The sequence below is a fragment of the Perna viridis genome, chromosome 10 (genome assembly GCF_037379345.1).
Source record: "Perna viridis isolate PV_CMFRI_1.1 ecotype Kerala chromosome 10, ASM3737934v1, whole genome shotgun sequence".
Classification (NCBI taxonomy): Eukaryota; Metazoa; Mollusca; class Bivalvia; order Mytilida; family Mytilidae; genus Perna; species Perna viridis.
In genome coordinates, this window is record NC_142454.1 from 3,374,638 (window position 1) to 3,386,895 (window position 12,258).

The 12,258-nt window shown below is 32.8% G+C and overlaps 1 protein-coding gene across 1 annotated transcript; it reads right to left on the bottom strand.

The window, feature by feature from the left end:
• Positions 1-195: 195 nt before the first annotated feature.
• Positions 196-12,064, bottom strand: LOC148604169 (post-GPI attachment to proteins factor 2-like). Its single transcript, XM_088551205.1, has 5 exons — positions 11,823-12,064; positions 9,637-9,901; positions 7,269-7,375; positions 6,659-6,767; positions 196-5,738 (listed from the first exon to the last, which is right to left on the bottom strand). Exons 1-5 carry the CDS (start codon positions 11,985-11,987, stop codon positions 5,530-5,532), a joined length of 855 nt encoding a protein of 284 aa, XP_088407331.1. The 5' UTR covers positions 11,988-12,064; the 3' UTR covers positions 196-5,529.
• Positions 12,065-12,258: the final 194 nt, after the last annotated feature.

Sequence of the window (12,258 nt, forward strand, 5' to 3'; positions counted from 1 at the left end):
AACTTGGACTTGAAAAAATAAAGAGTTATCCCACATTTTCAAAGAATTTCAATGATTTGTCTATGTGATTTTTTTCTCTTTAATCATTGCAGTTCATCAAAAACTCGTGATCAATTTTGCACTTAACACTATTAGTGAAATCAGCCAAAGTGTTTCTGTAATCAGTAATGCTAAAAAAATGTAGACACACAGTCCAAATATTTAGTAATTGTTTTATTTAAGGTTGTCTTAGAACATACAAAGAATTCTGTCTATACATTAATGATGATAATCCACACCAAAATATCTTATATTGACCAGGCCATGAAAGACAGTGTGTCAGTATAAAGCTAATCATTATTATGTTAACAAAACAAAAGACAATTCAAGTTGACAATAAACATAAAATGTTATCCATGTATTACAATATGTCACAAGTCTTACATCATGTAAATACAAAATATGTAACTTGTTTACGATAAAGTAACAAATTCATTCCTTCAAATATAACAAGAAATACTCTGAATAAACTCACAAAGAGAATACCCCCTCCCCATTTAAGATGGGAATAATACTTTATGTCACAAACCCTTAAATTGTATAACCTCCTATTGAATTCCTCCTACATTTTTTCCCTCATGAACCTCTACAAATGATGTCCAACTTTGCCCTAAAAGTCATCAAATTACCTTGAGCACTTTACATAGTTTAGGACGAGTGAAATGTGGGCAGACAAATGAATGGACAGACATAGAGGGAATTATCTATATACCCCATACTTTTGTTGTGGGGCATAAAACAATTGGTTATAAAATCTGTTGCTAATCAGGATGATCAAAGAAGCTTTACAGTTTCATTTCCATTCAATGTTCTAAACTTCTTGTAAACAACAGGAATGTTTTGTAATAGGAATATCATAGACATACATTAAGTTATAATATTTGTTGGCTTTCAACTTCAAATTATGGCAAGATTTAAACTAATTGTTATTTTTAGTACAGATCTCTGCTAAAATTCATGCAAAAGGTTTTTAACCAATTAGCATTCTATCAAGAACACAAAGAAAGTTATTTAGTTTCACTCATATAATTTGACATTTTTTACATATTTTCACAGCTTGATGGCTTGAAAAGCTGACAACTTAAAATCAACATAAGAGAGGAAACAATTAATAAAATACTAATCCACACATATACTCATGGTAATGAAAAACTACACACATGGTAATGAAAATATAACTCAATATAAGTAAGGCCAAATACAATTATACCTCTGTCTCCTGTAACCCCACTGACTCATGCCTTGCTAAGATAACAAACAACAAAAAGTACCATCAAGCGGCCTGACATTTTACAGATAGCAGACAATTTTCATTTTCCACAAAGACTGGATGTTTCTAAATTTGTTTTCTATGAAATTTGGGGAAAAAATAATAAAATAAAATAAAATCCCAACCTACTAACCCATTTTTTCTGACATGTAAAACGAAACAGAGGTATAATTTTATTTGGCCTTAGTAGTTATTGATACACTCATGACTAGAATGATGATACAACAATTGTTCAACAATACTGGTCCAACATGTAAAACAAAACCGGTACATATACTACAGATTCAGGTATAAAAGATCATTAAATAACCCATTTTTATGGAAAATATTCCTCTTAAACTGTTACCTGTAAATGAACTACATAGAAAAAGAACAGATATGGTGAAATGAAACATCATATAACCTTTATAAAAATAGTAAATACTTACAGAGATCACTAAAAGGTCTTCAGTAAGCGTAAACACACCTTAAAGTTAGCTCTGAAAGGCCCTGACAAGTTTGACACTTGTTCACAGTGTTCAACATTAGGAAATCTAACTTACTTTATAATTCAAACATCAGACAGACTTGTTGGCTGTCTCACACAAACATCAGACAGACTTGTTGGCTGTCTCGTGCAAACATTAGACTTGTTGGCTGTCTCACACAAACATCAGACAGACTTGTTGGCTGTCTCGTGCAAACATCAGATAGACTTGTTGGCTGTCTCGTGCAAACATCAGATAGACTTGTTGGCTGTCTCGTGCAAACATCAGACAGACTTCTTAGCTGTCTCACACAAACATTAGACTTGTTGGCTGTCTCGTGCAAACATCAGACAGACTTGTTGGCTGTCTCGTGCAAACATCAGACAGACTTGTTGGCTGTCTCACACAAACATCAGACAGACTTGTTGGCTGTCTCATGCAAACATCAGATAGACTTGTTGGCTGTCTCGTGCAAACATCAGACAGACTTGTTGGCTGTCTCACACAAACATTAGACTTGTTGGCTGTCTCATGCAAACATCAGATAGACTTGTTGGCTGTCTCGTGCAAACATCAGATAGACTAGTTGGCTGTCTCACACAAACATTAGACTTGTTGGCTGTCTCGTGCAAACATCAGATAGACTTGTTGGCTGTCTCACACAAACATTAGACTTGTTGGCTGTCTCATGCAAACATCAGACAGACTTGTTGGCTGTCTCGTGCAAACATCAGACAGACTTCTTGGCTGTCTCACACAAACATTAGACTTGTTGGCTGTCTCATGCAAACATCAGATAGACTTGTTGGCTGTCTCGTGCAAACATCAGATAGACTTGTTGGCTGTCTCACACAAACATCAGACAGACTTGTTGGCTGTCTCACACAAACATTAGACTTGTTGGCTGTCTCATGCAAACATCAGACAGACTTGTTGGCTGTCTCACACAAACATCAGACAGACTTGTTGGCTGTCTCATGCAAACATCAGACAGACTTGTTGGCTGTCTCATGCAAACATCAGACAGACTTGTTGGCTGTCTCACACAAACATCAGACAGACTTGTTGGCTGTCTCATGCAAACATCAGACAGACTTGTTGGCTATCTCATGCAAACATCAGACAAACTAGTTGGCTATCTCATGCAAACATCAGACAGACTTGTTGGCTGTCTCACACAAACATTAGACTTGTTGGCTGTCTCACACAAACATCAGACAGACTTGTTGGCTGTCTCATGCAAACATCAGACAGACTTGTTGGCTGTCTCACACAAACATCAGACAGACTTGTTGGCTGTCTCACACAAACATCAGACAGACTTGTTGGCTGTCTCATGCAAACATCAGACAGATTAGCTGGCTATCTCATGCAAACATCAGACAAACTAGTTGGCTATCTCATGCAAACATCAGACAGACTTGTTAGCTGAGTAAAAGAAAGGTCTTTTCCTTAGAAAAAGGAACTACCTTAAACTCTGTAAATATCTGAATGAATTGAAAAGAAAACTAAAAAATCACCAAATAATTTCTGATGTTTGAACTAAATAACTTCCAATGAAAGATGGTTGCTGTTGGCATGATACATGTATATTGGACAGAAGTTAAATGCATAATGCTTAAAGGTGGGAGATAAAAAACCAAACATTTTAGGTATTTTGATTTTTGAAAAACTACATTTCTTCTCTTCTTATTTCCATAATGTAATTGAACCAGCAAGTATTATTAAAGTTTACAGGAAATGTAGAAATAAATCTGGAGTTTGTTTACATTCTACAAGACCACATTCAGAGTACATAATACATAGGTTGTAAATAACAATAAAAATATAAAACATAAATACTACACAGAAATTTATACACCAGAAAATGCAATACATATAAAACTAAAAATAACAAGTGTTCTAGGAGTCTCTTTCCTGTCATTCAGGGAAAGTAAAAACTTGTTAAAGGATAATAATCACACGCTCCTTCCATAGGAAAGGGTTTTTTTTTAATGAAATTAGAAACTGTCTTCATATCTTTTGATTAAAATTCTTAAATTAGCTGTTACAGAAAGGGGGATTATATTTTTACTTTCTCTCTGAAAACTAGAAAATGTGATAATCCTAGAACACTCAAAATGGTACACATATTAGATATGTTCATTCCCACATAAAGGTTAAAAATACAATATGTTTATTGTATAGATAGTTTTTATTCTTTGGCTAATTGCAATTGTCCTCTGATATAAAAAAATAAAAGATAATAAAAATAAAATAGAAGTAAGCATGATTAAAACTAGAAATACTATGAACAAGATCATAAAGAGAGTACCACTGCTTAAATGTAAGACCCTCAAGTTAAATTATCTCCCTTTATAACCATTCATAAATAATTAGGTCTCTTCAGGCACATCTACATATGATGTAAAACCTTCCTATAAAATTTCATCAATATTCCTTGAGTGGTTAAGAAGACATTCTACTTACAAGAAATGAGGGTAGATGAACGAATTGAGAGACAGGCAGGGCGATTCCTATACATCCCTCAAACTATGTTTGTGGGGGGTTTAATTAAAAACTTGATAACTCTCTCAATTAAGCCTTATCTCTAGATTTATCACTGATATTGGGTAAGACAATCCAAATGTAAAACTATCAGTTATACACCAAAACTAAAAAAGCATTAATCAGATGTCTATCTTTGTGTTTTTGAGTCAGGATTGAATAACAAATACCTATAATTCAAAATAAAAAGGAATGGAGCAACTTACATATTAATGTGTTTGAAACATGGATGGCTCAAATATGTTCTGTTGGAAATGAATTACTTAATTCTGATTTCTGTAAGTTTTAAGACAGGTGCTCTAGGAAACCTCGCATATTGGAATGGGTCAAGCCATCACCCATGGCAGTGCTTTATTAACAATCAATATTTGAGTACAAATAGATCCATACCTCATAGGCAATAATGCCTTCAATTATATGATCAAGATAAGAAGCTCACTTATTTTAATTATAAAGACAATAAGGCTTAACCATTAAACGCTACAGACAGATCAAAATGAAATATAACCAACTTCCTTGGTGAGCATAAAAATACTGTAAAATACCAGTGAAGCCATAAAGGATACAATACATGTGTATCAATGCACATGGCAAGAAAACAATTCATATCTTTGACATGAAGCAATACATAGCATCTCTTTAATTACAATATTCTTCTATCTTTGATGAATTGCAGAACAGACCATAAAAACAAAATGCACAACGTATAAAATGGTTTATAAAATACTCTTGTAGCAGAATAAATACATAGGCTATCATTACCTAAATTACCTATCTATTCTGATGTACATTGAATTGTTTGCTCCTGTAAAAGATTGAGTCCTATGAAAACATTCACTGCTAGTGATGTAGGTAAACAGTATTAACATTAAGTCATTCTTTGAAAGAAAGGTTCATTTATGTTACTGTAGTACACATAACTCTGTCTGCCAATACATGTCAATATTTAAAGGACTCGTTAATCATTTGGCACTTTCCATAATCCCATACAAAATTTATGATTAGTAATAAACTATTGTAACGAAACAAATATTGAAAAAGCCCCTTGCTGTATTTAAATGTAGATGCTTTGGAAAAAATCTTTGCATTGCTATACTTTATCAACCTACAATTTTTTAGAATATACCTCAACACATTTAACATTGAACCTACAAATTGGGTTAAATAAACAAGTGTACAACATATAACCAATTTTGATCACAAATATTAATGCACTTTTTCCCCCTTTTCTCTTGGTCTAAGGCGTCTAGGTGACATTCTCTCTCTATCCCCAACAGCAGATCCATTAGTACTTTTAAAAGGCTGCATTTCACAGAATGACACAGTTAGATCTTTGAATTCATAGTAAGCACTGACATGATAGGCCATGTTGGAATATGCTATCAAGTACTCAGCCGCAGAGAAGAAGCTAAAGGCTGAAAAATATAACAACCATATGAATAATAATGAATCCAGGCATGCATCTAGAAACTTGACCATATTCTGAACAATTCATCAAATTTACCAATGAAAGAGAGGGTCAGCCACTGTAACCTTGATAGTTGCAAAATCTAGATGTATACATTATGTATTAGGTAGGTTTTTATAGTGGCTCATTCACAAAATTAAAAAAAAAATCATTGAAGTCTCATGTAAAATCTTTTTTTTTCTTTTTTCGTGGTACATTACCAAAATCAATTCTTCAAAGTAAAGGTTAACATACTCTTTTGAAATATAGATATTTATCCATTGAATTGTTTTTATTCATTGAATATAATAATACACCAAGATTTCTGGTAGGAAAACCTTTTAAACTTTTTTTCCCATTAATTTCTATTTTTGACTATAAACAGCATATATGTATCTTAACTAAATAAAATACATCTTTCATTATCATTTATTGCAATCACTATAAAAGTACAAGTATAACTAAATATTATACTTTTAAGAATTTAACATCCTATGTGTGTATTTAAATTACATTGGTCAGTAAAAATGCTTTAAACTCTACTGGCTTAGTTTTATTGACAGCTTGTTCCAGATTCTGACTCGGAGATTGATGTAGAAATTACTTTGGGTACAAACTTGCAATCTGGGAGGTTAATAGCATTACTTCTATCATCTTTTTTTGAAAAAAACATAATATAGCAAATACTCATAGTTAATTGTAATTTGGGTTGAATGGCAGTATATAGAGCTGTAAGTCACCCTCTTAAATTTGTATGAACCTCAGCTATGCTATGGTAATATATGTTTCTTATGGATGACATACCAATCAATACAATACCATATGACCCTTGGTATAACTATTTGGTAAACAATAATCATGTTATGTCTATGAAGCATCAATTCTTACCATAAGGAACACAGTAGAATCTGTGCAGTATAAAGCAATACAGAAGAAGAGCAGTAGAGAGCATTATAAATATCCACATAGACCACTTTATTTTGTAAGAGAACAGCTCCTGTAAAAAAACAAAAAGAAATTACAAATTAAATCTGTACTGAAAATATTCATGAGGTCACTACACAAACAGTAAATTCTGATGTATTTCAAAGTCAAAACCAAATAGTTAATATTCTTTTTTAAAAATAAAAACAAGTAGGAAAGTTAGACTGGATTTAACTTAAGCTACAGGTGTGTTATTTAGCTAGAAACAAGTAGACTATCACCTTTGGTATAAGAACAACTTCTTTCTGAAAAATTGACATTAATACATGTATTTCAGATTTATGGAAACACAATGTCAGTATAACATACCAAACATTATCAAAATCTTCACACAGGCCTATAACGCTGTCGTTATGAGAAAAGAATGTTCCTGTGCCGTCAAGTCATAAAAAAAAACCAGAACTTTGCTATACTAGTCAGAACTCTGTTGTTTTCCTTTGTGAAAAAAAATAATATATACATGTATGCTTCACACTCATACTTATTTTTCGATTTCATCATACAAAGTACTTACGTTTGCTGTCATAGGACCAGATCTGGACCATTTGAAAATAATTGTGTTCAGTAACATGTAGCAACAACAGCTCACCATAAAAACTATAAATATCTTCTCATGTACAGCTAAAAATGTTATTAAAGACAATAAAGTGATAAAATGAAATAAAACATGTGCAATTGAACGTAATACATTTAACAACAGTTACATATACTGGTAAACTTTAAATAATTCTATTCTCTGTTACTGAGAAAACTTCATTGTAGATGTTCATTATACATTTAACATGAATGTTTAGATTTATAAATACTTTGTCTGAATCTGGCAGAGGCGTATTCACTCCCTTGATGCAATGTATCAAAATGTATTTTGCTTTTCTATACTTTATATTAAGTAATCACTGTAATCATTTGCTGTACACATAATTCAGATGTCCCTCAGGGCCCTTCATTCTGTATAACTGATTTGGGTGAAAGTTGATTCCTTGATGATGACTATCTTATTTATCTTCGTCTACATATGTAAAAAGCTCCCAGGAAAACCTTTACAATATCTTGGAGGCTTCTCAAAATATATTGTATCAATATTAGGTGGTTACCATGATTTTCTTTTACCAGTGGTAAATGCATGCAGACCTTAAATAATAACATTTTCTTTTGAAATAGAATTATTTAAATAAAACCTAAGTCTTCTTCTTTAAGTCTATTTATCACCAGCAAAAGAAAAGCTTGGTATTCACGCCACTGTTTCATCTAACAACAGTTTAAGTACTTCTTTGTCTAAGAATCAGGCAAAATGTGTGTAAGGTGTGGCAAATGAAGAAATGAAACACAGTAATTTCATTGCCTTATCCAAGTAAATTTACCTCATAACCCTTATAAATAACAATGTCAATTTAAGTTGAAATGCACTATGAAACAAGAGGCTCCCAGGAGCCTGAATCGCTCACCTGGTTGAATTTTGCCTTTCAAGGGCAATAAATTAAACAAGTTGTCCAACAATTTTGACTCAAGAAAACTTTGATAAGACTTATCATAAGGATCATTTCAGTAAATGAAAGTCTAAATCTATCATAGTTTTCAAGACATTGGTTGAAAACTGTAAAAAAAAACCTGTCATTTTCCCCTGTCAAGGGCAATAACTCTTATAAGAAGGCATCTGACAAATTTTATGACTTTTGTAGTCCTAAAAATAAGGGTCATTTCAGCTATGAAAGAATTTGGCTAAACCTAACGGTTTTGGAGATATATGCGAAAAACTACTGTCTGACCCCTATGTTCTATATTTAGTAACAGTGGCCATGTTTTTTTTGACGGATCAATAAACCCCACTTCAATTCTATGCAGGATACCCAAAGAAACACTTATACTGAGTTATGTTTCAAATGAGAAAATAGTGTCAGAGGAGAAGATTTTTGAAAGAAATAACATTAAAAATAGCAAAAAACTTTGAAAAAGGGCAATAACTCCAACATGGCATAATAGATTAAAATGAAAATTTTACCGCTAATAGATCACATCATGCTGAACACTTTTACCCTGTCAAAATTCAGCTAAACCTAACGGTTTAGGAGATATATGTGAAAAACTACTGTCTTACCCCTAAGGCCTATGTTCTGTTTTCAGTAATGGCGGCAATGTTTTTCGATGAATCAAAAGTCCCCACACCAGTTCTATGCAGTATACTCCAAGAAATATTCATACTAAGTTTGGTTTCAATTGGTCCAGTAGTGTCAGAAGAGAAGATTTTGGAAAGAAATAACATTAAAAATAGCAAAAATCGTTGAAAAAGGGCAATAACTCCAACATCGCTTAACAGATTAAAACCAAAATTTGACCAGAGACAGATCTCATCATGCTGAACACTTTTACCTTGTCAGAATTCAGCTAAACCTAATGGTTTAAGAGATATATGCGAAAAACTACTGTCTGACCCCTATGTTCTATTTTTAGTAACGGTGGCCATGTTTTTTGACAAATCGAAAATCCCCATATCATTTCTATGCAGGATACCCCAAGGAACATTCATACCAAGTTTGGTTCTAATTAGTCAAGTAGTTTCAGAGGAGAAGAGTTTTGTATAATTGTTAACGACGACAACGGACACCAAGTGATGGCAATAAAATGGCAGGAAAATTTTTCTGTACTCTTTATGTAAGCAGTTAAAATATAGCTATGTTATGGATGCTTCAGGATAAATCTAAATAGCTTTTTGGTTGTTTTCTAAATGTATTGAATATATTTAAGGCAAAAAAGGTCAAATTTAGAAAAATGATGTGCCTGATTCTCACACAGATACTTAAGAACTTTTGACTGAATTTGAGGAGTTTAAAGATTAATATGCATTTTTGAAAAATACTAATATGCAATGAATTGATCAAACTTACGATAATTTTCTTTATTAGATATGTAAGTCACTGCCACCAAACAAGAATTTTCTATAGTATAAATCCAATAGTTTATTCTAATAAGCATCATGTACAAACTTCGATACTTTTCAATGACAAACTGTGCCCTGTGTTTATAATAGTTGTAATGGATGAAGCCAACAGCATATCTAGGAGTACTGTGAAGGGCTATACAAATCCTCCATACATAAGCTCCAGGTGTTATTCCAGTTACTGCACTAATGGAAGGAACAACATTTGTAGCCTAGATAGAGAAAAATAATGATGTACAAATTATAGAAATTATTGTACATAGAAAAAAAAATCATATAACTTCAGATTATATAGCACTTTATGAGGCAATTAAAAATCAGTTGTTCTCAAGTAAGCATAGGCCATACTGAATGTCCATAGGCCTTGGTGGGATATTATAAGAACAGAGAGATTCTTAGTGCAACATCAAAATGAAATCAACAGAATACCATATTAATAAACAACATCTACTAATATTTTTATTCACTTGAGGTGTATACATCTCACCTAAAAATGGAACTATAAAGTGTATCTTAATCTGATGTTAACTAATGTATTGGTTCAGTGTTCTAGCTAGGATTTGAAAATAGAGGGGCGCAGGGAAGAGGGCACTTTAACGCATAGCATGTTTTTTTTTTCAACAAAAAAGGGACATTGATTTTGTATGTTTGTGTTAAGTCAGTAATTTGTATTCTCATTGCTTACCTGCCAACTTTTGAGGGTCGCATCATAATGTGCAAACTGAGTAAATTTGACTGCATGATTAACATATGCATGACACCCTTATTGTATTGAAAGACCTTTTTTCAGATGACCAAGTGCTATTAGAAAACAGATACATCTTTTATAACACACATATACAATGTATATGGAGGTGAATGAGCTGAATGTATTACTGAGGCCTTAAGTTCCCCTATGAAAGAGTTAAAAATTCAGTTTTAATATGATCAGGTTGTTGTGTGGACAAAATTTGTCCTTGTGGAGGTGATAAGGGCATTCTTTACATTAATGACATACTATGAGGTGAAATGTTGCATGAATGTTACAAACATTCAATATTGCTCCAATTAAATATCAAAATCTCAATTCAGTAGAAATATCATTTCCTATAACTATTGCAATTGCAACTTATGGAAAATGTCCTTTACTGTTGAAGATGTAGAAATTTTTTTAAAATACTGAAGTTATAAGGGAGGTAACTGACATTTTGAATAAACAAACACGTGCAACATGCAATTGTTTACACCGGTAGTTCTACAAAATTTAAACTGTTAACTTGAAAATATTTGTAAAATTAATTGTGCAGTAGAATTTAATTATTAACCAATGATTGGCTGTCCATAAAATTGTTATAGATCCAATCAGGATTTATTTTCTACTTGTCAATCATTATCTGATAACCCTGGTCAGCTGATTGATCACCAATAATTACCTGAGGGTTTATTATGACAGGATGTAGTTAACAAAGGTGACACTTCTCAATTGGCTTGGGCCGTTGGGGTAATTTATTAACAAGAGTGGAAATCTTAAAGGGCCATTCATGTTATTGTAAATGGGCACTAAGGAGACACTCAATAAGGGCAGGGGGGGCCCAGCGTGATAGGGGCACGACGCCCCTCCATTTTGCCCTAGCTAGGACACTGTGGTTTAATCCCTCAGGTTATCTAAAATTGACCCCCATCATACTGCCATATTGGAGCCTTTTTTTCTGAAAATGGCCCTCTGTTTTACTGTCAAAAGGGCCAATAGCCCCCTTTCACAATTTTCTGAAATGAACACTGGATACATACAAAAAAATGTAACATAACCCACAATAGAATAGAATTTACCTTTAACAGGTAGGGAACATCTCAAAATAATATATCAACTAAGTTTATTAATGCACTCTCTACAGAATTGATAAAACTTAAACAGCAAGAGTTGTAATAGTTTTTGAAATAATATTCCATGAAATTGGTGCAACTTTTTCATATCTAAGGCATGCTATGCTTTTCAAAACACAGCTTTGTCTGTAGTCAGAGTGAATTTTGTGGTCAAATTGAGGCCATACTTTTCGAAAGGTCCATCACAGTCAAAGGCCAAGACTAAAATCACATTATCAAACAGCAGAGTTAGTCATTCGTGTAACAAACATTAACCAGTACAAGACACACCTTGCATACTGTCTCATTCACTTCATAAAATTGAAAAATAACACCAGTAACTAGACACCATAAAAGTGACAATGCTGGTAAGGAGACCGTTACAACCGCAAATTTTAGAAACTGTATTTGCAAAAGAAGATTATTTGCTATCTTCGGTTCTCTCGTCGATGTCATTTCTTATGATTTTCAAGATTTTCCTGCAGTGACTTCTGCAGTGAATTCTACAAATTTAATTCGAACCGGAAGTTGAACCGGCTCAAATCTGTTAAAATTTCGAAACATTTGAAGGAACGAAAACAATACCAGAAATATATTTACTTGTCTGCTGAGTAAATCATACTCATGGAACTTTTATTTTTTTACATCTCGTCATTTTGAATTTTCATTCAAATAAATTGTTGCGTTTGAAATAAACAACTATTATTATTTTTTTAAAATTTTTAAT

What these genes read in the sequence shown, in the direction of transcription:
- LOC148604169 (XM_088551205.1), bottom strand. Translation starts at nt 11,987, where the DNA reads ATGACATCGACGAGAGAACCGAAGATAGCAAATAATCTTCTTTTGCAA. An exon ending in ATCTAATAAAGAAAATTATC is followed by an intron (nt 7,376 to 9,636) that starts GTAAGTTTGATC and finishes TAACATTTTTAG; the next exon opens with CTGTACATGAGAAGATATTT. An exon ending in ATTCTACTGTGTTCCTTATG is followed by an intron (nt 5,739 to 6,658) that starts GTAAGAATTGAT and finishes TATATTTTTCAG; the next exon opens with CCTTTAGCTTCTTCTCTGCG.